Source organism: Pan paniscus, chromosome 18, assembly GCF_029289425.2.
Source record: "Pan paniscus chromosome 18, NHGRI_mPanPan1-v2.0_pri, whole genome shotgun sequence".
Lineage (NCBI taxonomy): Eukaryota > Metazoa > Chordata > Mammalia > Primates > Hominidae > Pan > Pan paniscus.
Window position 1 is genome coordinate 83,088,058 of NC_073267.2, and position 25,327 is coordinate 83,113,384.

Here is a 25,327-nt window from a genome sequence, read left to right on the forward strand (position 1 = left end):
CTTAGCCGAAAATTAGAAACAATTTACTTTTCTTTTGTTGTATAATATCTTATTGAACCATTTGATGATATGGCAGCTATGCAAGAGGCCAGAAGACACTGCAGAACCATGACCCCCAAGATTTCCCAAACCTGAGACATGGAAACTTATCTCAAAAACCAACTTAATCCACCTTCAAAACCCAAATTATCTTTTCTTTTAGTTTAGCTATGAATGCTATAAATTCTTTAATCTTCTCTGTATTGTGGCAGGAAATGTCAGCAATATCATCCCTTTTGGGCTTGCCAACAGGAAATCTAAGGCGATCTGGTTTTCAAAACCACATGGGTCAGTGGGTTTAGGCTACTTTGCTTTGCTTCTGGAGTCTGTACTGCATCAGCCAAAGCGAGGGGCAATTTTGTGTTAATTTCCAATTATATGACCCCCACAATTTAAGCCTCATGACTCCAACAAAGTACCATTATTTCCCCAGGTGGATTGGTCTCTCATCAAATAGACTCTTCACAAAGAAGCATGGTAGCACTGGAGGATGTGGAGAGGCATTTGAAACTTTCTTTTCTTTTCTTTTCTTTTTTTTTTTGGGTGTGTTTTGTTTTGTTTTGTTTTGAGACAGAGTCTCTGTTGCCCAGGCTGGAGTGCAGTGGCACCATGTTGGCTCATTGCAATCTCCGCCTCTGGAGCAAGCAATTCTCCTGCCTCAGCCTCCCGAGTAGCTGGGATTACAGGTGCATACCACCACACCTGGCTAATTTTTTAATATTCTTTGTAGAGACGGGGTTTCACCATGTTGGCCAGGCTGGTCTCGAACTCCTGACCTCAGGTGATCCACCTGCCTCTGCCTCCCATGTGCTGGGATTACAGGTGTGAGCCACCGTGCCTGGCCACATTTGAAACTTTCTAATTATTACCCCACATATGCAAGTAGGGAGGCGTTAATGAGACAGATGAGCATAAGCTTGTTATTAGCTCAGGAATGAAAGACTAATAGGGATGCATATAGTTCCTGATGCAAAAGTGAAACTGATCATTCCAGGAATAAGCCAAGAATTGGAGGAATATTTTAGTTATTTCAGAATGATGGACATATTATGTGGGGTTTAAAAAGGTTTGCAGAGGCTAATATAGTGGGGAATACATTAAGCTAACTAAAGTTGACAGTATTATCCCTGTATTGACACTAAGTTCCATTCCTAAAAAGGAGTCTGTTATAGATTAGTGTTGGAGATGTGGCATTTATTTGCTTGGTGGTGAAGATATGGATTTTGCATCAGGGACTGTTGGAATTGATGATGTTGTGATAGATGGGTGGTGGGTAATAGTACTATATGTTGGTTTCTAAAATTTCTATGGCTATAAAGATTTTTGATGGTAGGATTGGATGTTGGATGACCTACCCAGAAATAATTAGTTCTGTTGACTACAGCTGCAGTAGCATGAGAGAGTCAGATAATAGAATTGGGTGGTGATTGTCCTTGAAGGAACATTGAGGCATAGATGAATCCTTGGATGGGTTAAAGAATAAATGGACCAAGTAACAACTGGCATGCTAGCTGATACACTAAAGGCCCAGGTAAATATCTGCAAACCCACTATTTTTCAGGAGATACAAGGATGTGTTGAATGAGAATAAGGAGTTTGAAAACCTCCAAGCATTTATTGAACTCGGCCATTGAATAATGTGGACAGAGAAGTTATTGCAAAATATGATAACCTGTCTGGGATTTGGGGACAGAGTTGTTCAAATAAAGCATCGAAAGATGCATTACCGGTGTCTCTTCTATGGCACTGATATAAACTGGCAGTATGTAGCTGAAGGAGAAATATCTAAGTTGACCTTCGGAGGGTGTAAAGTAAGGAGTCGGAAGCAAAACCGGATTGTAATGATCACAGAATGATCTTAGAAGGGTTGGCAGAAGAGATCATAGTAGGTGTGAGCAAAGCATGCCCAAAACAAGTTGTCAATAACAGTAAGGGAGCCATCACAGAGTGTATCAAAATTGTATAACCTTAAGATAAGAAACAAGGATTAATATGGCAAAATGATGAAAAACAAAAGCACGCAAGGGAGAGTGTGAGAATCAGTAACGTCAGGCATCTAACAAAATCTCATCCCATCAGTCTTGAGCAGAAGCTATCTACTGTGGGTAAAGTCTGCTTGTTCTGAGGGACTTGAAATAGCAGTCTATTTCTGAAGGTCATCTGCTTCTGAAGGTTTTTTCTGTTTTTTTAGAAAACCTCTACTTAAGATCCCCAGTGAGAGTATTTTTCAACACGTCTTCAGCCAATAATTTAGCTTCTATGGGCATCTTTTTCCTCAGAGGTCCACCTCATAATTTAACTGCAAGGTCAGTTGTTAGAAGGCTCTGAAGAAGATCTTCATTGGTGTATTTTTCAGGGTACTCATTCTTCAGTTAGAAAGAGGGGAGGGCTTCTGAGGGTGGTATTTTAGGGAAGACTTTTTAAACTTATAGATGAACTGGTTCTCACAATATTTTGTTATGTCTGCATGAAGCAAGGTTGACCCAAATTGATGAAATACTTGTAATCACATGGATCTTCTAGTTATTATTTCATAAAGTGAATAGTCTATGAGTTACAGAGGGAGCTAATCATATCTGATGGCCATCAGAGCTAAAGGTAAAACTCTTCATCAAGGAACTCAGAACCTCAGAGAACTGGGCCAACTTAAGATCAGTAATACTATTTTTATGCTCTACATTTCCCAAAGATTGTGAAATTTTTTATCAAAGGGCTAACGCACTATAAAATTCTTTTTAACTCTTGTAGTGTAAGGTAACATTCCCCAGGTGGGAAAATTATAGTCTACAATTTCTTAGTCACAGTCACAGCAGTGGTCTTTCTGTACAGAAAGGCTCAAACCCATCCAAAGAATTTACAGTTACAAGCACATATTCTGAACTTTGTGAGCTGGGCCTAATCCACATATATTCCAGAGACTCACATCCCACTTGTACAATGTTTCTGGATATGGTATCAGGATGGGAGGCAGGAGCCAGCCACATCCCCAGCTACAGAGGAGAGATTTTCCCATTGATTCTTATTCAGAGATTATTTCCTCTCTTCTATGGTGGTGATGTTTTATGTATGATAAAACATTTTTGTCAAAGACCACTTAGATTTGGGGGCATAGTTGGTATTCCAGAGACCAGTGGAATGAACAGAGGTTCCCAATTTTAGGCAACGTTTGTTTTCTGAATCTGAGGCTAAATTTTCTATGTCCAAAATGAGTTGGATATATGTGCTTATTGATTCCCATATTCTGAATTATTTCTATGGCCAATGACAAAAATGCCACCTGATTTGCATAATGATCTGCCAACACAGTTCCCTTTGCTTTGTGGAGATTTTTACTTTACTAGAAAAATAAAGAATCCATTGTCTAAAATATTCCATGAATTCCCCAGTCTCTCAATTATAATTTAGCATTTTGTCCTGCGTGTTGATGAATCAATTTAATACTCTCATTAGATAGGGTCCTTTCTCTAGTAGAGACGTCATGTTCCAAATAATATACCATATTTTTAAAGAACTGTAATTTTTCCTTTACAGCCTTGTGATCTTCCGCTGCTAGTTTCTGCTAGTCTTCTTAGGAGCTTTTTAGGTCAGGTGAAAATAAGCATCTTGAAGGAGAATTGAATCTCTTGAGAATGTTGTGTTTTAAAACATTATACAAGTATTGGGAGAAAGATCAGGTGCCTCTGTGAATCCTTGAGACATTCTGTGCAATTGTGTTGTTAATTATTTGAAGAGAAGGCAAATAAATATTGACTTTTTATCTACTAGACCCTATAAAAGGGAGCATAGAGGTCTACAACTGTAAAGTACTTGCATTCAGGTGGAACTGTAGATAGAATAGTATTAGGATTGGTTGCAACTAGAAACCTAGGAGTAACATTCTTATTAATGACCTTCAGTCTTTAACAAATCAGCATCCCCTTCCTTTAGGCTTCTTGACAAGCAATATGGGATATTACAGGTACTAGTACAAGAAATTGTTGTAACTAGGAGGTCATAATTGGCTTTATTCTGTGAAAAAGTTCTGGCTTTAAGGAAGCAGTCTGGGCAATGGTTTGGAAGACCACATGAATCTTTATAATACCCACTTTCCATAATACGCTCCACATTCACAGATCGTCTAACTCATAAATGGTCAGATCAAATAAGGCTAAGCCATCTACAGTTTCCAGAGTCATTATTTGGTAAGTCCAGGAAAGTCACATGTAGCATGATTGTGAAGCTGCCTTCCAAGCAGTTCCTCTGGAATTTCCAAGAATAACCCTTCAAGTGCACTCAATCTCACAGTTCTTTTTCCATGAAAGATATCTTCCAAGTAGGTTGGCAGGTGTGTTATCACAAAGGATACATGAATGTGTTTCCTCCAATGGCCTAATGTGTAGACAAAAGCTGAGACATGAGGCAGAAGTAGATCAACTCAAAATAGCCCCGACAGCAACAGTCATTACTCCAAGAGACCAAGTACATTTTATTACAGCAGAGTTCAAGGTAGAAGAGTAGCATTTCCATCCAGTAGAAATATGTATTTTTGTTCTCCTGTGTCTATAGATTATTCTTCTTGTTCTGAAAGTGGTATCAGATACAATAGCTGCCTAGGGAATCGAAAATCAGAGTTTAGTGGCCGGGCACTGTTGCTCACACCTGTAATCCCAGCACTTTGGGAGGCCAAGGCAGGTGGATCACCTGAGGTCAAGAGTTCAAGAGCAGCCTGGCCAACATGGTGAAACCCCGTCTCTACTAAAAATACAAAAATTGGATGGGCGTGGTGGTGCATGGTGGTGCACACCTGTAATCCCAGCTACTCAGGAGGCTGAGGCAGGAGAATCACTTGAACCTGGGAGGTGGAGGTTGAGGTGAGTTAAGATTGTACCACTGCACTCCAGCCTGGGTGACAGAGCAAGACTCTGTCTCAAAAAAAAAAAAAAAAAGAAAGGAAGGAAGGAAGGAGGGAGGAAGGAAGGAAGGAAGGAAGGAAGGAAGGAGAGAGAAAGAAAGAAAGAAAAGAAAGAAAATCAGAGCTTAGTGTATTGCTTGCCAAGCAAGAAAGGTCCACATCTCTTAAGAGAGGAGTCTCACGGAACGAAGCTGGATACGATGACAAAGCAGCTTTGTCTAAGAGAGGTAAAAGCCAGGTGTTAGTCTCTGGCTGGCTCTAAAGCAGTTTGTAAAGTCTCTCTTGGGAAAGGCTATTTTTTGATACTGTGTCATCAGCCCTAAGAGCGTGATACCCAGACAGGTCTAGGACACACTCTAATATGTCTTGGCAAGCTCTGGGTCACCCAGCGGGCAAAACCATGCAGGCTTTTTCTTTCACACACTGGCAAATAAAAACAGCAAGCATGATTCAATGTAAAAATGTATATTTTTGTGTAAGAAATAAATGCAAAATATACTTCTGCAAGACTACTCAGCAAACTACTAACAGAGGCTGCCTCCCTGGAAGGGCCTGAGTGGCAATCAAGGGGCTTGTTTTATATGTGGTGTTTAATCTCCCACATTGTAAATGCATAGTAAATATTCACTAAGTGAATGCATAAATGAAAAAATAGATACATTAATGAATGAAAATGTATTTATTGATGGAATGAAACAATAAAAATAATATTTAGGGCAAGTTGGAGTTAAGTAGTAATGAATAGCACAGACAGTTCATTCAAGAAGCTTAGCAGTTTCTAGGGGAGATTGAGGGTCAAGGGAGGTGTTGGGGGGGCTTTTATTTCTCACATCATATTTTGTTTTCCAGGGTTTCCTCATACCTTGATATGTTCCCTCAATAATACCTCTTTGATCCCCATGACTTACAAACTGCGTATCCCTGGGGATGGCCTTGGCCATAAAAGCATTTCATATTGTGAGCAGCATGTGGACTACAAAAGACCGTCTTGGACCAAGGAAGAAATATCCTCAATGAAACCAAAAGAATTCACCATCACTCCTGACTGTGGCACCATTCGCCCCCAGGGATTTGCTGCTATCAGGGTAAAGTGCATGGCCTTCCTGCACACACAGCTAAGCAGCTGAGCCTTCAAAATAGCCATGGGCCCTCATCTAGGGTTTGCTCTAGTATGTCCAGTGTCAGCAGGAGGGGGTGCCTGTCAATTTACAGGGAAACGTGGGCCTATAAGGAAATAAATCAGACACAAATACATTGGGCAAAGCAATGGGCACTGTGCCAGTGGCTTTACCTTAATCTAGATGCATTGCCTTCACCAGAAGAGTGGGTTCTAGGCATTTCTAGTGAAGCCACTGCTATCCAGACAGTACTCCCAGCGGTACTAATATAAACAGATTTCACAACTTATTGATACTTAGGTTTATCTTTCCTTCAGACTCAGATCCTTTAGATACCAATAAATAGCCACACTTATGCCAAAGATGATAACTGGTTTATTCAGCTTTGTAATCCGAATCCAGGCTTCATTCATGGTGGATGTGGATGTGATATCACTAACAGTGTCTTATCTTGAGTTCTGCAGGAAAAGCCATGAGAATTCAGCTTCCTCATCCTGAGGAATACTCATCCTTCCATGTTTTGTCTGCAATCAGGATAGTGCTTTGCCTTGGTTATCGCCTCACAGTGCCACCAGTGGAATTATTTCACCCTTAACTGTCTTCCCTCTTTTCTTCTGCTGTTGTTGTTTGTTGTTGTTGTTGCTTCCCAGATATCTCAGGAAGATTTTAAAAGACACAGTGTCTTGCTAGCAGCCTTCTGCCAAAACCACTTGTTCTTCCTTCTAGCCACAGCCCAGATACGTAAACAAGGGGTTACAGTCACACTAGGATTCTCTGTTTCTTTCCAAATCAATGACTTCATCTTCACTTTATTTTTCCTTTATATTTGGAAAAGCTTTCTCCAAGCTCCAGTTTTCCCTCCTGATCTGCACTTCAGCCAGGTCTGTGTGGACTCAAATTTGCATCCAGTGATTCCCTCTGCAACTGAAAACATTTTAATTAGTACCAGATGCATAATTTATAGATAGAAAAGCCTTAACTCATGCCAGAAGCTGTTTTCTAGACTTGAAACTATCTCTTCCAGTACATATAATTTTGAAGCAATTAAAAATCGTAACAAGGCTTCTGAAAGCCTAAATGTACAGCTTCACAGCAGGAAATAAAAACACAGGGTAAAATGTTCTGAGCCCCCCAAGAGCCTCCCTTGACCCTCAATCTCTCCTAGCAACTGCTAAACTTCTTAAATGAATTGTCTGTGCAATTCATTAGTGCTTAACTCCAACTTGCTGGAATTGAAATCTAAGTACCAATGAGTTCTGAAATCTGTTTATGGTTTGACCATGTTCTATTGTCCTCAAATAGACCTTTCTTTGGAACTTTCTATTTTCTGCTTTAATAAAGAATGTGGGATGGTGGGGGCAAGATTTTGGTAAAGCAGACTGATTACTTACACCATTTTCTGGAACTGACATGGTTATTTCCATTTATTTTACTGTAAGAGAACTTGTGCTATAGTGTTTTACTAGTATATTACATTTTCATAATTCATATAGCCCAGAGGTAGGGAACAATTTAAATTGCAGTAATTAAAGTTGGTTCGATATTGCTCATCGTTCATGCTCATTTTTCCCCTTATGCAGGTATGTGACTTCTTTGACAAAACCTCCTCAGAAATGAGCAAAGCCATTGTACTAACAGCCATTTGGTTTCTACCCTGGCCTTTGAAAACACTCAGCATGCCCTGACCCCACAATGTAACTTGTTCAACTAAAAATGTAAAATGCTATATATCCATAAAGCACTTAGAAACCACTCTGATCAGCGAAAGCACTTAGAAACCACTCTGATCAGCGTAGTCCTCCGGAGGCTCCCCTCCCCCGTGTAGAGAGAACGTGCTTTTTCGAAGACCAACTTGTCACCTTTTTCTTTCCAGGTGACATTATGCTCCAACACTGTACAGAAATACGAGCTGGCACTCGTGGTGGACGTGGAGGGCATCGGAGAAGAGGTGCTGGCGCTCTTAATTACAGCAAGGTATTGCTCCCCAGCTTGCTCTTCTCCTGAGTCGCCCCCGAGCCTCCAGTAATGGGCTGCCTCCCAGAAGGCAGCTGGCCTGCCAACCCAAGCACACTGAGTTTGTCCTGCCTTCCTGGGAAGGGAAGTTGAATCTGACATTCAAATGACAAAGCAGCAAATGTTTCTAAAGCACCTTTGGTGGAGATAAGAAGTGTGTGTGTTTTGTAGAGTTTAGGCAGAGAATCCTAAGAATAGTGAAGAAACGGGTCAGACCCTCTCTAATGGGTTTGACTTTCAAAGTATGTAACCAGAAAGGTTTTAGCAGGAAGAGGTGAAGAGCTGCTCGTTTTTATTTTCATCTTTCAACATAGTGCTCCAGAGTTATGCAATAGGAAGGTGATGCTGTCAGTCCTGCAGTGGAAGATCCATAGAGCCAAGAGGTCCCTGCCCCGGGACACTGTTGCTGTGACTTGAATTTCAGGCTAGGAGTGGGCCCCCAAGATGAGGCTCATCTTTAACAATGTATACTCCTCAGAACCATCTCCAACTCCTCTCTCTTTTTGAGAGAGGCAGCTGGGTTAAAATCCTGGCTCAGCCATTTGTTGACTGTGTCTTTTTGACCAAGCTACAGTCATTGCAGTACTGCTGATGAGGATGGTGGTGTCATCGACTAATGATGATGTGATCCCAAATAAAATCCTGGGGCCACACTCTTCCCAAAGCAATCAGTGTCCAGATCTGGGACTTTAAGTTGTATGTATGCAAATGCTATGTATAGGAAATAGAGAAAATGACTTAGGAAAACTGATAATCATGCTAATATGTCAATCTCTGGAATTCTGATCTCTTGTGAATCTTAGGAAGACATACACTTTAAAGATGGGGCAGATGTGCTGGTTGGTGGGGAGTTAGTAACTGACACTATTTCACGTGTCTTGGGCTTGGATGAAGATAAATAGCAGTGCGGAAATAACTTAAATTAGGGTTCCCACTGTGACCTACTTAGTATTCCTTCAAGACTTATTTTTTCCTTTGTTTACAAACAGTAAAAACCCTAATGTGGTCCTTTCTATGCCCAGATTTGCCTTTCAGTCTAGTCCTGCATTTCTTGTCTATGCAGGCTTATTCAGATACTTTCTAGCCCCTTTCCCTACAGCTATCGATAGGAAATTCTAAATTTAAAAAAAAAAGGTCTAAAGAGGCTATGAGTTTTCTACTTATATTCTGTGACCCAAGTCAAGTAGTATAAGCCCTCTCAGTCACAGTATTTCAGGTAGTAAAGGATTAGCTTTAAGAAAGTCACTGGGTCAACAGACAACTTCCATTCCAGCTAGAAATGAACACTCATGCAAAATCACAAACTTTGCGATTAAAGAAAGGCTCTTTCATGTCCTTATTTTTGGTGTAATCTGTAGGAACTACTCACTGACTCTTAACAGAAGAATTGCTTTTAGAACTGCAGCCTCAAGTAACTCTCTCCAGAGAGCCAGCAGTGACAGCTTGCCATGATTCTGCCACAGGCTCACTCCCTTTTACTGGGCACTTACCTGGTGCTGGGCTATGCCCTTCCAGCACCCTAAGAAGAGTTTATAATGCCAATATCAATCCCTAGAATTATCCTCATTTTACCTATGAGAGAAATGGGACTCTGAGACAGAAAGCAGCTTGCCCAAGGTTACACAGGTTGTACTTAGTAAGGTCAGTCTTTGAAGCTGGCTCTGCAAATTCAAAAGCTGGTACTCTTCACCATTGCACTATACTGAAGCAATGACAAAGGGTAGGATAGACATTGAAAGTCACAGACGGCAAATAAAATCCAAGTCACCTAATAACAGACCAATGGTAAACACAGGGCTTCAACTCCCCTCTTTTCTGCATACAACCCTCCCTCCCTCTCCCCCCACCTCACCCCTGCCATGTTGGCACAGTGACAACCCCGTCACAGTGCCAGTTCTGGACCAAGCAGCCACCTGAGCCTCTGCATCCAAGACAGCTGTTCTGCATAGGAATTAGCATTATTATTGTTATTTAGATGATGTGAGCTGTCGCTAGTCCTTGGGGGGCTTTCTGACTGGTCCAAAGTGTCACAGCTAGTTAGGACCACATGCTGGTGGCATTGGCCCTGTTTGGCATGGAAACAGATTCACTACCCTAAGGATCTTGCGCGATGGGGACCCCTTGCCCAAAGAAGGCCAAATATATAAAACAATGGAAATGTGAGTCATTACCCACCAGACAGCTCTTCAAGGAGTTCTGCTTCTAGTCCTTTTTTGATTAAAAAGTGGTGACTGGGGGCCAAGAGACAGGGAAGAGAGGAGGAGAGAAGCTTTGAAAGTGACTAATGTGGTTATTAGAGAAAAACTACTATGTGACACTGACAAATGTATCTCACTTGGGGCTCTGCGTTTTCTGTATGTAAACAAGCTCTCTGTTTTGAATTGTGTGATGGGCTCCTCCGAGCAGGTGTGTTGTACCTGCCCTCCATCTGGTCAATACAGAGGTGGACTTTGGGCACTGCTTCCTGAAGTACCCGTATGAGAAAACACTCCAGCTTGCCAATCAAGATGACCTCCCAGGATTCTATGAGGTCCAGCCTCAGGTGAGTTCCTTTCTCCTTCTTCAGTATTAATTATTCTTCCGTTGAGTTCCCTTGATGAGAAAGAGAAATCCCTCTGAAGTGCCACATTCCTGAACACATGACCTTAAGTAATGCTGATTTTTAACCCTTAGATAGTCTAAGGATCGGGTTATAAAGTCACAGTTGGATTGCTAGCTGCATGCCTGAGCAGCTGCAGGTGTAAACCGTTGTTAATTTCCCAGAGAAATTACCCTTGATAAACAAGGGAAAGTGTCAATTAAGCCAACATGCAGAATTGCACCTGCAAATAATTGCCTGTGAACTAACCATGCATGGGAAATGAGCTAGGAGTTTTCATTATGTCCATGGCTGTGAGTTGAATGGCATCAGTAAGTAATGCAATATTTATAAGTAGATTTGTTGGACCAGAAAGCTAGAGACAATACAGGAATAAGAAAGGAGGAATTATCTCTTCATGTTTTATGAAATGTGTCTGTCCATATGCCACTACACCCAGCTAAGTGGGAGACTAAGGAGTTAAACACAGATGGATAAACAATTTTTTAAAAATCTGTACAGATTAGAGTAATGGAAGGTTACTACTGAGATGCAGTTTACCAAGAATGCATTTGGGTATAAAACTCAGTTATAGAAGTACAATATTCTAACTAAAATGTATGCAAAAATGTCATATGGGGGTTTAGTTGGCTACAAGATCAATGGGAGTTAAAACAGCAATATGGAGGCCACAGAACCAAGGCAAGTTTAGGCTGCCGCAGAGAATTACCACCTTTAGGTAAAGGAAGGTGATAGCTCCTGGTCAGAACACAGCCAGAATTTTGTCTTCAGATGTTGTCATTGTATTTTTCTAATGGAAACTTGAAGAAGAAAAAGCACCATGTTCACAGTAACCAAAATGGCAATCCATGGCATCTGCAAATCCAATCATATGTGTGTTTAATCTGAAACAGAATAGAATTAGCTAGGATAACACAGCTACCTTTCACAAGTCACGGGGCTGTTACGTAAGAGAGAAATAGAATGGTTCTATGGGTTTCTCTGAGACAGAACTAGAAGCCAAGGGTTAGGGTGACAGGAGACAAGGTCTAACACTCAGATGCTCCACAGCAGGCCAGGCCAGCCCTGCACAGTGCATGATCATTTCAAGAACTCAGAGTAGAGTGTGCATCTGGGGTCAGGGGAAATTGTTTCTGCACAGCAGGACTGGGCATAGGATGAGGCACTTGCCTTGGGCACAAAATTTAAGGGGAAGCCAAACACTCAAGATACTTAGTATTTCCATTACATATTGTAAGAAATCAAAATTAATTCCAAAAAATCCATAATAAACAAGATACCAAAACCTAGGTAAAGAGATCAGTCCGACCTCAGGCTGTCATAAGGCTCGGCGGAGCACTGCGGCACAGGGAGGAGTTAGACTGGGCCATGTTAGGCCAGACCAGATGCAGAGAGACTGTGGCGTACCCCAGGCAGGTGACACCTGCATGCTCTGTCGTCCTCCCCAGCAGCAGAGGCTCTGAGAAATGGTTCCCAGAGTTATATAGTAGCATTTTAAAAATTTTATTTGCGTTCTTGATGCATAAAAGCTGGTAATATGGTGCAGAACAGGGTTCTGAGAAACACAAATTGGTCAATACTGGACAGTTGTTCATTCATTCATTCATTCCTCACTTTAAAAACTGAGCATATGCTTTGGGTCAGAAAGTGGTCATGTAGAGAGGAGAGGCCCAGCTGTATGCTAAGAAGTTGTCAGCGGGAAATGCAGGTGGCATGGTGCTGTCCAGTGCATGCTGTGGAAAAGGACTGCACAGGATACTCCCTGGGGACAGAGGAAAGGTTCCCACCCTAGGGCCCTTGAGGAACAGAGGGAGAATTCAGGATGAGTGTGCCAGATGGGTTGACGGGTATGGGCGTTCTAGGAGGAGTCACCACAAGTGCAAAGGACTGGAGGTCAGAAGCAGCATCATGGATTCAGGAAACACCAGCAGCCTCTATTGATGGAGCACAAAGGGCAAGGGAGTGGGGATGATGCGTGAGGGTGCAGAGGGCCAGGTTAAGGAACTTGGAAAGTGGAAAGTGGACCTTTTCCTTTTCCTAAGGAAAGTGGAAAGCTGTTGCCCTGAACTTATTTGTGTTGCGGATAATTCTGCATCTTGCTGTGCTGGGCACTTTGAATTTTGGGCCTCATGCACATCCCACTTAACCAAACTTCCTTTTGGCCGAATTGGGGTGCTCATCCCTATTTACTTGCTTGAATAATAAGACATTTCTAAAACACCTCTATGGACTCAGGAAAACACTTCAAAATAAGCAAATACGCTATTTGTTCCATGCTGTGCTGTCCTTACCCCTCTGGTTTTCTCTCCCCCAGGTGTGTGAGGAGGTGCCTACTGTGCTGTTTTCCAGCCCCACCCCCAGTGGGGTCATCTCCCCAAGCAGCACCATCCACATACCACTGGTCCTGGAGACCCAGGTCACTGGAGAACACAGATCCACGGTTTACATCTCAGTCTTTGGGAGCCAGGACCCCCCTTTGGTGAGAGTCCATTTTCAGAACTGCAATTGAAATTGCTGTGCTTCTTCTCAAACATTTTGAGCTTTCTCATTTGAGGCCCACACCGTATTCACATACACCCCAGTTGCTTGGAGTTGTAGGGTTTTATGTTTTTACTCTGCAATGGTAAAATACCGGTGCTATGTGACTTTACAGAATCTGTTTATGGCTACATCTAACAGAAGCGGTGTTTTATAGCAATCATCCTTAAACCTAACAGGATACCAGGAGTTTCTCTCTCTCTCTCTCTCTCTGACACACACACACACACACACACACACACACACACACACACACACACTGTCACACATGCCTGACCCCTCTCCAGTCCTTTTAAATCAGAAACTCTGAGGGGAGGAAGCCAGCACATCTGTACGGGAGCCAGCACATCTGTATTTTTAATAAGCTCCTTGGTTGTTCCTGGTGCAAAGCTGGGTTTGGGTATCACTGGTTTGTCACCTGTAGGCTGGGAGATCAGTTTCCTTCACTGCTCACCTGAGCTTTTCTTGTATATTGACTTGACTCATGGCTCATATTAGCCTACTCAAGCTAATGTGCCATCAGCCTACTCAAGCTGTTAAGAGAAATAGTCTCTCTCCAAGAGGAAGAGGAAGAGGGATTCATGGAAAGCTCTCCACTGCTTAGGCTGAGTTGAAGGATAAACATCGAATCCTACAGGAGGTTGCCCAACAGGCTCTGTATTCCTAGACATGTGGTTTACTTGGGAACTAGTGATGTCACCTTACGTTTCTTTGTTGTGACTCTGATTGCTTAGACAGCGTAAAACACTAGGATTTTGCTTTTATCTCTTCCATATAAGATGCCGTAAATAAGCCACTTAACTTATAAAGCAGCATCACCAAGGCAGGCCAACCCCAAAACATGCCACCAGTTCAGGTCCCCCACGAGGCTCACTGTGCTGCTGTCCTACCCCCATGCACAGATGCAGCCCATGAGAGGGTAGCTTGCTGAGCAGCCAGAACTTTGTGAAAGAAAAGGGCCACCTTCCTCAGGCAGACACAGTGCCTGGCTCCGGGGACAGGAAGAAGAGAGTAGAGCAAAGTGGATTTCAATCTCCAACCCTCACAACTATGTACAGTGGCCCTGCCCTGCCACACCACTTGTAAAGCAACAGAACTAGAACTCAAACCCAGCCACATCTGACTTTGAAGTGCTGACCCTTAACCCCGTACTAAGTGTCGTTGAGGCTGGAGTGCTGTGTGGGATGCAGGGGACCCAGATTCTGGTTTCCCCTCAATGCATGGCTCTGGGCTGACCTGGGGAAGCTGCTCATTCTTTCCGGGGAGGAAATCCAGGCTGGATTCACAGGTCTGACCAGCATGGCCCTCGCTGTGTTCCCGAGACCACAGCACACCAGTGGGAAGGGGTGCCAGTTCTCATAAGCATCCTCTTTTGCCCTTGCTTTTTATTGAAGGAATGGCTAAAAGTGGCTAGCCATTTCCAGCTGTTCCTGTGTTCTTTCTCTCTGGCGGAACTCAGGTATGTCACTTAAAGAGCGCTGGAGAAGGCCCAGTTATCTACGTCCATCCCAATCAAGTGGACTTCGGGAATATCTACGTCCTAAAAGACTCTTCCAGGATTCTCAACCTATGCAACCAGTCCTTCATTCCCGCATTTTTCCAGGCACACATGGTAAGTCATGGGACATGATGAAACACAGCTTTGGCTTACAGGCAATGGCCCTATTTTTGCAACATGTCTTTGAAAATGATCACCAGAAGCAGAGATTTGCATGGTTATGTTGTTGTATTAAACCACGTCATTCCCATCCCCAATTCTTCTTTATTATAATACATTAACATAATAATGTATGCATCAATTAATAATTTTGTTGATTAAGGGACGCCTTAGCTCAAGGGATGCCTATTATAATACTTTTTGTTGATTAAGAAACACAGTGTGCATGTCTTTTGGTAAACAGGCAAGTACAGTCAATAGAATCCCAGTTCAGGAAGATGCTTCGGAGGTCAACAGGCTCCCCTACTGAACTGTACCTAAGCCCAGCCCCAGCCCTCAAAAAAACACTTTTTAGATGTCTCTTTAACTAGAAGTGCTCCCTTTAATTTGAGTCCTTTTGGCTATACATATGTTGGTGTGTTTATTCTATTTTTTTCCTCTCTTCCTTCTAGCAATATTTTAAGGTAGTTTGTGAGGATGTATGAAATACAGGAGAGTATTCACCAAAAACAGAAATTAAAGTGAACAGCAAAGACAGATACAAAATAGATGTAAAATGGGTTTAGAAATGGATTTGTCTCATTTCTATGTACAGTTGACCCTTGAACAATGTGAGGATTAGGGACACCAAACCCCCATGCAGTTGAAAATTCACATATAACTTTTTTTTAAACTTTTATTTTAGTTTCAGGAGGTACATGTGCAGGTTTGTTACACAGGTAAATTGTATGTCACAGGTTTGGTGTGCAGATTATTTTATCACACAGGTAATAAGCATAGTATCCAATAGGTAGTTTTTATATTCTCTCTTCCTCCCATCCTTCACCCTCAAGTAGGCCCCAGTGTCTCTTGTTCCCTTCTTTGTGTGACATTTGGTTTTCTGTTCCTGTGTTAATTTGCTTAGGATAATGGCCTCCAGCTCCATCCATGTTGCTGCAAAGGACATGATTTCATTCCAGACACATAGACCAATGCAACAGAATAGAGAGCCCAGAAATAATGCCACACAGCTTACAACCATCTTATCTTTGACAAAGTTGACAAAAGCAATGGGGAAAAGATTCTCTAGTCAATAAATGGCATTTGCATAACTGGCTAGTCATATGCAGGAGATTGAAACTAGACCCCTTCCTCACACCATATGCAAAAATAAGATGGATGAAAGACTTACATGTAAAACCTAAAACTATAAAAATCCTGGAAGATAACCTAGAAAATACCATTCTGCACATGGACCCTAGCAAAGATTTTATGACAAAGATTCTAAAAGAAATTACAACAAAAACAAAAATTGACAAATGGGTCCTAATTAAACTAAAGAGCTTCAGCACAGCAAAAGAAACATACAACTTTTGACCTCTCAAAAACTTATCTGCTAACAGCCTACTGTTGACCAGAAGCCTTTCCAATAACAGTCGATTAATGCATATTTTCTATGTTATATGTATCACATACTGTATCTTACAATAAAGTAAGCTAGAGAAAAGAAAGGTTATTAAGAAAATCATAAGGAAGCAAAAACATACTTAGTCATTAAGTGCAGGTAATCATCATAAAGATCTTCATCCTCATCATCTTCACATTAAGTAGACTGAGGAGGAGGAGGGAGAGAAGGGGTTGATCTTACTGTCCCATCGGTGGCAGAGGTGGAAGAAAATCCACATAAAAGTGGACTGATGCAGTTCAAACTCATGTTGTTCAAGGGTCAACTGTATTTCATAATGACATTTAGACCTGCTAGTCTTCTATAAGCTAATTTTTATTTTATTTTTGCACAAGAACAGACATGAAATGGTGGGGGTTTTGTAGAGTTTAGGAATTTCTTTTTTTTTTAAATTTTATTTTATTTATTTATTTTTTTAATTATACTTTAAGTTTTAGGGTACATGTGCACATTGTGCAGGTTAGTTACATATGTATACATGTGCCATGGTGTGCTGCACCCACTAACTCGTCATCTAGCATTAGGTATATCTCCCAGTGCTATCCCTCCCCCCTCCCCCCACCCCACCACAGTCCCCAGAGTGTGATGTTCCCCTTCCTGTGTCCATGTGTTTTCATTGTTCAATTCCCACCTATGAGTGAGAATATGCGGTGTTTGTTTTTTTGTTCTTCGATAGTTTACTGAGAATGATGATTTCCAATTTCATCCACGTCCCTACAAAGGACATGAACTCATCATTTTTTATGGCTGCATAGTATTCCATGGTGTATATGTGCCACATTTTCTTAATCCAGTCTATTATTGTTGGACATTTGGGTTGGTTCCAAGTCTTTGCTATTGTGAATAATGCCGCAATAAACATACGTGTGCATGTGTCTTTATAGCAGCATGATTTATAGTCCTTTGGGTATATACCCAGTAATGGGATGGCTGGGTCAAATGGTATTTCTAGTTCTAGATCCCTGAGGAATCGCCACACTGACTTCCACAATGGTTGAACTAGTTTACCGTCCCACCAACAGTGTAAAAGTGTTCCTATTTCTCCACATCCTCTCCAGCACCTGTTGTTTCCTGACTTTTTAATGATTGCCATTCTAACTGGTGTGAGATGGTATCTCATTGTGGTTTTGATTTGCATTTCTCTGATGGCCAGTGATGATGAGCATTTTTTCATGTGTTTTTTGGCTGCATAAATGTCTTCTTTTGAGAAGTGTCTGTTCATGTCCTTCGCCCACTTTTTGATGGGGTTGTTTTTTTCTTGTAAATTTGTTTGAGTTCATTGTAGATTCTGGATATTAGCCCTTTGTCAGATGAGTAGGTTGCGAAAATTTTCTCCCATTTTGTAGGAATTTCTAATTCAATAATTGGAAGTATTCTTGATTTTAGAAATAGTTTTCTAAATTTAAATATAAAATGTTTAATTGTATAGCCCTCTGCCTATCGTCAAATTATTGCATTTGGATGAGAACTAACATTTAGTTTCAGCATTTGTCAGATATTTCTGAATAATCAAGTATTATTAATTTCATAAAATTTAAGGAATGGCATTTTCTGCTGACTTGTGACAGCTCACCAGAGACATTGGTCCCAGTTAGCAGCCATTTATCATCATTATTTATTTTTATTATCATTTATCTTTACTCATTATGAAGGCAGCCACATTCACATATGGTCACTGGTCTTTTTAATAGAAGTTTTCACACAACTCCAATCGTGCTCTAGCACTGTGTGGATCTCATGTAAAGAATATTGTTTCATAATGTTTAAAGAAAAATCCTATAGAAAAGACATTTTTACTAGTCTTTATCCAATTAGTTAATTGATGTGTTTGGTAGAAAGCACAGGGTACTGCTTAGGAAGTGTTGCTTCCTGGTTCAGTACCGAGTTGATGCTGGGAGAGGAAGAGTCAATCTCTGTCCAGTGAGCCGAGATCATACCACTGCACTCCAGCCTGGGTGACAGAGCGAAACTCCATCTCAAAAAAAAACAAAAGAAGAAAAGAAAAGTGGTTTCAACTTCAGGTAGTTCTCACAGGGGAAAATTAAACGCTTATTTCAGCCGAGATTTTTGTTGGATGTCCTAGTAAATATGATATGTATTAACGTTATAAAAATTGAACTATGCTAATTTGAAATTAAGTACAGTGGAAGGAAACTGAAAAATTTCAACTTGATGTACAGTACCAAACCTTCAAATGCATTCTTACAGGAATTACTAAGCATTAGGAGAGAGCTTCAATTAATAGTTTATTCCCCAAGCCTATTACAAATTCAGGTGCTGGAAGTTCTTCTCTTTTCTTGTTGGATGCTGTGACAGGAGGGGCCATTCTCTGTCCTCTTTTGGCCATAGGGTGAATGTCAGCCCTTCCCAGATGTGGCACTCACTGTCAGCCATCTGTCACACTCAGCCTCATGTGCGGCCACACAGCACAGCACCACTGTGATTAGATTTACCCTTCGCAAGAAACATCTGTTTGTTATCAGCCAGAGGGGTCAGGAGATGGGAAGCCGAAGCCTACCTCCATAGTGATATTGGAAGATAAATGACACTTAGAGCAATTTGGAATTCCTCAGAAACAAATACTATACAAAAAAATGATTTTTAAAAACACCTGGGACTTCTTCATATAGTATGGAATGAAGAAACAGTGAAGATTATATTTTTTATATTCTATTAAAACTTAATTTATTTTCAGTGTAAAAAAAGTTGATTAGTACAAGGAAGAATGTTCTGTGACCTGGAACAGTAGACTCTCCTTTGCTTTGGAATGCCTGCGCCTGGAATATCAGCCTCCACCAACAGTTCCCAGCAGGCTGACTTCTTTGGAACAATCAAATAAGGCACCTCTGGTTTGAAGGAGTTAAAAAAAAAAAAAAAATCTCAGAATGTGGGAACGGAGAATGGAAAGGTCCTGTTGACAGGAGAATGCGCACTCTGCTTGTATGCAGGGAGCTCTATCAGGAAGAGAGACTTTCCCCTCCCTATGAGCAGCGGAAATAAGGGTGAGGATGCAGCAGTGCCCCAGGGCCCTAGGGACCTCAGCACTGGGCTGGAGGACAGATGCCTCCTTTTAATGGGTGCCCCTTGCTAGGCAGAGGAAGTGCCTTGCTCGGCAGTTGTTTGGAAGCATCTGGAATCATTTTCTTTTTGCTCTTGGCTCTAATTCAGCCTTGGCTACCTTTAGCTCAAACCTTGGGTCCAGATGTCAGTGACACCTTGGGACTCAGATGGCACCAAGACATCTTTGTAGTGGCCTTCTGCCTCCGTGATCTGCAGAGAAAGGCCATTGTAATGAGATACTTAGAATTCCTGGATCCAGGAAACAGGAATTCAGATGCCTCATCCAAGCATGGTTCTTTTAAAACGTTTATTTTTCTTCATCACTTGCCACAGCCATACACAGTGATATGGCAGCAAGGGAGAATTATTGGGCTTTCAAAGCTCCTTCAGACCCTCAGCCACTGGGTTATTTCCTCATTTAAATAGGGACCCCCTTTCTGTATGTATTTGTTGATGTGTCTGTCTCCTTTAAATGACAGTAGTCTCTGCACTGACTTTCCAGCACGTAGCAGCTGGCTTAACAATTATAATGATGGCAATATGGTGACACTAAGTTAATTCTGACTAACATCTATTTCATTCTATTTGCCACTTTATATACAGTATTTCATTTTCTACAATTCTGTGAGAAAATACTGTTATTATTCCCATTTTAACTAGGTAGAAATAGGTTAAGTTAATCGCCACAACTTGTAAGTGGCAGGCCTGGTTCTGGCCCCAGTGGTCTGACTTTCAAATTCCTTCTCTTTTCCTCTGCGCTAATGAACCGCCTAACTTTACCCCATCAGTGATTATGAAAATGGACTTGGAAATGGTGAAAGGAGCACGGTTTCATGTTCATAAATGGCCCTTTAAGGTAGACACACCTAGAGGAGTAGGATTTGTTAAAAGGGCAGGAGAAGAAATTAAGGAGTGTTTCTGAAGTACAGAATATGACTGTATGTACTTCATTTTATGCAGAGGGGTGTTGAAATGTACATATATAAATTATCTCCACAATGCCATTTTTCCGCCAACCAAAATGCCTTCAATTGTATATCTGAAATAAAGACACATAATTTACTTTTTCACTTTCTTTTTTATCCTTTGTAGTATAACATAGAGCATTTAGTTATGTATGTAAATGTGTGTAAAAATTCTTCACTATACAGCTAGTAGAAGTTTAAAATTCAAAGTTGTGTCCCCTACTTTAACAAAAGAAATAGACAAACAGAAAGAAATTGGCTGGCAGGCATTTAACATCAAGGGAGATTGTCAGTGCTGGACTCTATCCATTTTCAGAGAGAGTGAAAATTGTGGCTATTACCGGAGAGCTCATTTTAAACTTCTTATAGCAACTGGTCCGTAGAAAACTGCAGCTATGCCTTGTACACTGCATCACCCCTGCATACTGGGGCTCACTGTAGATCTGGAACTCTGTCTTCTCCTTGGGGAATTGACTGTATTAGAAGATTCCATGCTACAGACATTTCTAATAGACAAACAATATGACTCCAGGGCCTTTTGACAGATGACATCATTAAGCTATTCCACCCCACAATGTGTGTGAAGAGGAGATAGAATGGGCTGTTTCTCAGGCTTCAATGAGTAGATTAGCTCTGCCCTCTAAGTTGTTACATCTGTGGAGGGAAATGATGAGGAAAAAGGCATAAGGAAAAAGGAAAGAAATGTGCATGAATCAGGCAGCAACTACAGTTGTTAAGCTTCTTTATATTCTTTTTGTTTCTGATGGGTTTTACAAAATAGTAGCTTTGTTTCCTAAGATGAATTTACAATATACTATTTAGTTTTTAGCTCACAGCCCAACTCTTGTGTTAATGTGATTCATGCCTAGCACGTGCTGTGTTCTCAACACATACCCACTCCCCTTAAGGTTTGCAGTGTCCTCATTCAGCAGATCAGATAACCGAGATTCTCTTGGTTAAGAGAACTGGCCAAGGTTGCATGATAAAAGTCAGCCATCACTCAGCTTCTCTACATTTTAGTCTATTTTCTGTCTGTTCTACCATAGAAGTATTTAATTCTGGAGGTCAGACACTATGTATATGAAACATATTTTAATACAGAAAAAAATCAAGAGATATACTTGATACAGAAATTAACACATGTTAATCTTTCCCCACATTTATTTACCTCAGATCTTTTACTTAAAGAAATCATATATTAATGTTAATGTCTATGGAGTTCCATAGATTCTCCTTGCCAGTCCTATGTCCTTTCTCTCTGCCCATAGGCAACCGTATCATGAATTTGATGTGTGTCCAAACCATGTTTTTATATTTATTACATAATATATGTTATATGCATTCATAAATACTATATTGTGGCATGTTGTTGCTTCTAAAATGTATATAAATCATATCACTGTATGTGACATTCTGCAACTTATTTTTCAGGCTCAAAATTATGTTTCCAACATCTATCCATGTTAATGCCTATATATCTAGTTATTTCATTTTAATTGCTGTGGATACTCCATTTACCATTTATTATGTTTATTTCTTTGCCTACTTGTTGACAATTGGGTTATTATAACAATGCTGCAGTGAACAGAATACTTGTCTCCTTGTGTACATAGGCAAGAGTTTTTGGGTATATACAAATAGGGAGTATATCTAGGAGTGGAATTTGTTGACTCTTCAGATAGGTACATTTTCAACCTCATTAGATGTTGCCAAATTACTCTCCAAAGTGATTATATCAATGTGCCCTTCCAGGAGTGTTTGAGGTATCTATTTATGTAGTGGCTAAAACTTAGTATGGTCCAACTCAAGTTCTTGCCAGTCTGAACATGAAATGATATCTTATGTAGTTTTAATTTGTATATCCCTTATTACTATTGAGATTGAGAATTTTCATTCGGGTGTCCTCTTCTGTCAATTATCTATTATCAATTATTTATTTATAGATGTTATATATTGTGGATACTAGCCCTTTCTTTGTAATGAAGTTTTGGATTTTTTAAAGATGTTTTTAGTTTTGATGTCAATTTTATGAATCATTTTCTTCACTGTATCCCTTTTCTTTCTTTCTTTCCTTCTTTCTCTTTCTTTCTTTGTTTCGTTCTTTTCTTACTGTCTTTTTTTTTCAGGTTCTTACTCTGTCACCCAGGCTGGAGTGCAGTGGCACAATCACAGCGCACTGCAGCCTTCCACCTCCCAGATTCAAACCATCCTCCCACCTCAGCCACCAAGTAGCTGGGACTACAGGCACACGCCACCACGCCCTGCTAAGTTTTGTAATTTTTGTAGAGATGGGGTTTCACCATGTTGCCTTGGCTGGTCTCAAACTCTTGGGTTCAAGTAATCCACCCGCCTCAGCCAGTGCTGGGATTACACGTGTGAGCCACTGCGGCCAGCCATAACTGTTTTCTGTGTGTGGTTTAGGAAATCAATCCCTGTCCTTCTATTTGAATAGTTTTAGACTCCTATTTTTCATGTCTTTAATCCAGCTAAGTTTATTTTTTTATCTAATGCAAGTAAAGTCTATTTTTTTCATGAAGAAAGCCATTCGTCCTATCACCAGTTCTTGCATACTCTTTCCTTTTTTCATGCATTGATATTGCTTCCTCTGTTATACTTCAGACTTAGTATGTGCCTAGGTGGGTTTCTGAGCTTTCTGTTATATTCCATTTATCTATCTCAGTGTCACTACCCTTACTGTCTTAAAAGCTACAGCTTAACGATAACAATAACACTTGTTATGTATCAGGCACTGTTCTAAGTCCTTTTGTATGTATTATTTTACATGATCCTCAACAACTTGATTAGGTAGATTTTATTATTATGTCTATTTTACCAATGTGGAAATTGAGGCACAGGGATGATAAATAAGTAGCTCAAATTTGCATACCTAGAAAATAAACACTGGAGCTTTACTATGAATATCTACTGGGATTTCTTTTATATCCTTTAATTAAGGCTTATAATTTTCTTCATAAAGGTCTTACACTTCCTTTGTCATCTCTCCTAAGTTCCTTTTGGTGAATGGTACCTTTTTGCATTGAATTTTCTAACTAGATAATAATTTATAGGAGCACTATTGAATTTTCTTGTATCAGCTTTCAATTTTGCCACACATCTCTTCATTAATTCTGTTCGTAGACTTTTATCTGCAAGCTTCCTTTTCAATCCTTAATTCTTTGCTGCTTTTTCCTGACTCATTGCATTAGATAGGCTTTTCAATGCAATGCTGAATAGTAGAGGTTAGAGTAGACGCTCTTATTCCTCACATTAATGAAAAAGCCTCAAATGTTTCTTTTTTTTTTGTTTTTTTGTTTTTTTTTTTGAGACAGAGTCTCGCTCTGTCGCCCAGGCTGGAGTGCAGTAGCGTGATCTCAGCTCACTGCAAGCTCCGCCTCCTGGGTTCATGCCATTCTCCTGCCTCAGCCTCCCGAGTAGCTGGGACTACAGGCGCCCGCCACCATGTCCGGCTAATATTTTGTATTTTTAGTAGAGACGGGGTCTCACCGTGTGAGCCAGGATGGTCTCGATCTCCTGACCTCGTGGTCCATCTGCCTCGGCCTCCCAAAGTGCTGGGATTACAGGTGTGAGCCACTGCGCCCGGCCAAATGTTTCATTTTAAGCATAACATCTCTTATAGGTTTTTGGTAAACACCTATGTCACATTAAGAAAGTTCTAATCCTTTCTTATTTGTTATCATTAACACGTGCTGAAATGTAATGCATTTCCTGTATCTATCCAGATGATTATATGATTTTTTTCCTTATCTGTTAATATAACAAATTAAATTAACAGATTCTCTGGTTGTGAATCACTTTTACATTCCTAGGATGAATCCAACCAATTATAATATACTATTATTTGAGTATGCTGTTGATATGATTGCTATCATATTATATTTTTGCATTTGTTGTTTTACTTTTTTTTATGTTGCATTTCTCTGGTTTTGATACCAAAAATACTGCATTCTTAGAATGTGAGTTATCCTTACCTCTTTTTTTAATCCTTGGAAAAGATCTTATATAATCATTATATAAAGTAGGATCTATTGCTTAATGATAAAACCATTTAGTCTCAGGATCGTGGTGTGTCTATGGATGTTAGGAGATGCATGGAAATGTATGGAAATTGTAACTAATGAATCATTTTCTATAATGACTATTCAGATTTAAATTTTTCTAGAATTTTTAATTTTATCAAAGTTTGCAAATGTATTGGTAAAAAATTATTCCAAATATTGTCTTATGATTTTAAATGCTAAAAAACATGGAGGAAACTTAAATGCATATTACCAACTGAAAGAAGCCAACCTGAAAAGGCTACATATGTATGATTCCAATTGTATGACGTTCTAGAAAAGGCAAAACTATGGAGACAGTAAAAAGATCAGTGGTTGCCAGGGATTAGTGGGAGGGATGGATAAATAGGCAGAGCACAGAGGAATTTTGGGGCTATGAGTCTATTCTGTATCACTCACTAGTTACCAAAATAGTTGGTTGATTTTTTTCTTGTTTTATTTCTTGTATTTCTGTGCTTTTTTGTGGTTATGTTTCTTTCTACTAAATTATGTCTTTCTAATGCTAGAGATCCGTAGTTTATGATGCTTAGTTTAGCTGAGCATATGATTCTATTTGATGGTTTTTCTCTTTTCTTTCAACTCTTTGAAGATTGACCTCTGGCATTAATTGTTGGTGGTAAAAATTTTGCTGTTAGTCTGATTATTGTTCCTTTATAAGTAACTTGTCTTTTCTCACTAGTTGCTCTTAAGACTATGTTTTTATCCTTGATTTTCTTAAATTTTCTCTTTAATATATCAGAGGATTTGAGCCTTAAATTCCGGAATGTCTCAGCCATTATCTCTTCAAATGTTTCTTCTCTGACATTCTTTCTGTTACCTTCATTAAGAAAACACACACACACACACCCACTCACACACACCCACACACACACACACACCCCAACCAGTGTGTGTATATTATATATATATATTATATATATAATATAT

At 40.2% G+C, this 25,327-nt stretch overlaps 1 protein-coding gene across 1 annotated transcript in view; it reads left to right on the plus strand.

Annotated features, from left to right (window-relative positions):
• The window catches only part of HYDIN (HYDIN axonemal central pair apparatus protein), a 429,930-nt gene that overhangs the window by 153,778 nt on the left and 250,825 nt on the right, over nucleotides 1–25,327 (plus strand). Inside the window, exons 14-18 of the mRNA XM_063597736.1 lie at nucleotides 5,780–6,015; nucleotides 7,922–8,022; nucleotides 10,468–10,603; nucleotides 12,975–13,139; nucleotides 14,658–14,810. Coding sequence (XP_063453806.1) covers nucleotides 5,780–6,015; nucleotides 7,922–8,022; nucleotides 10,468–10,603; nucleotides 12,975–13,139; nucleotides 14,658–14,810 — 791 coding nt within the window. The remainder of the gene's footprint in view (nucleotides 1–5,779; nucleotides 6,016–7,921; nucleotides 8,023–10,467; nucleotides 10,604–12,974; nucleotides 13,140–14,657; nucleotides 14,811–25,327) is intronic.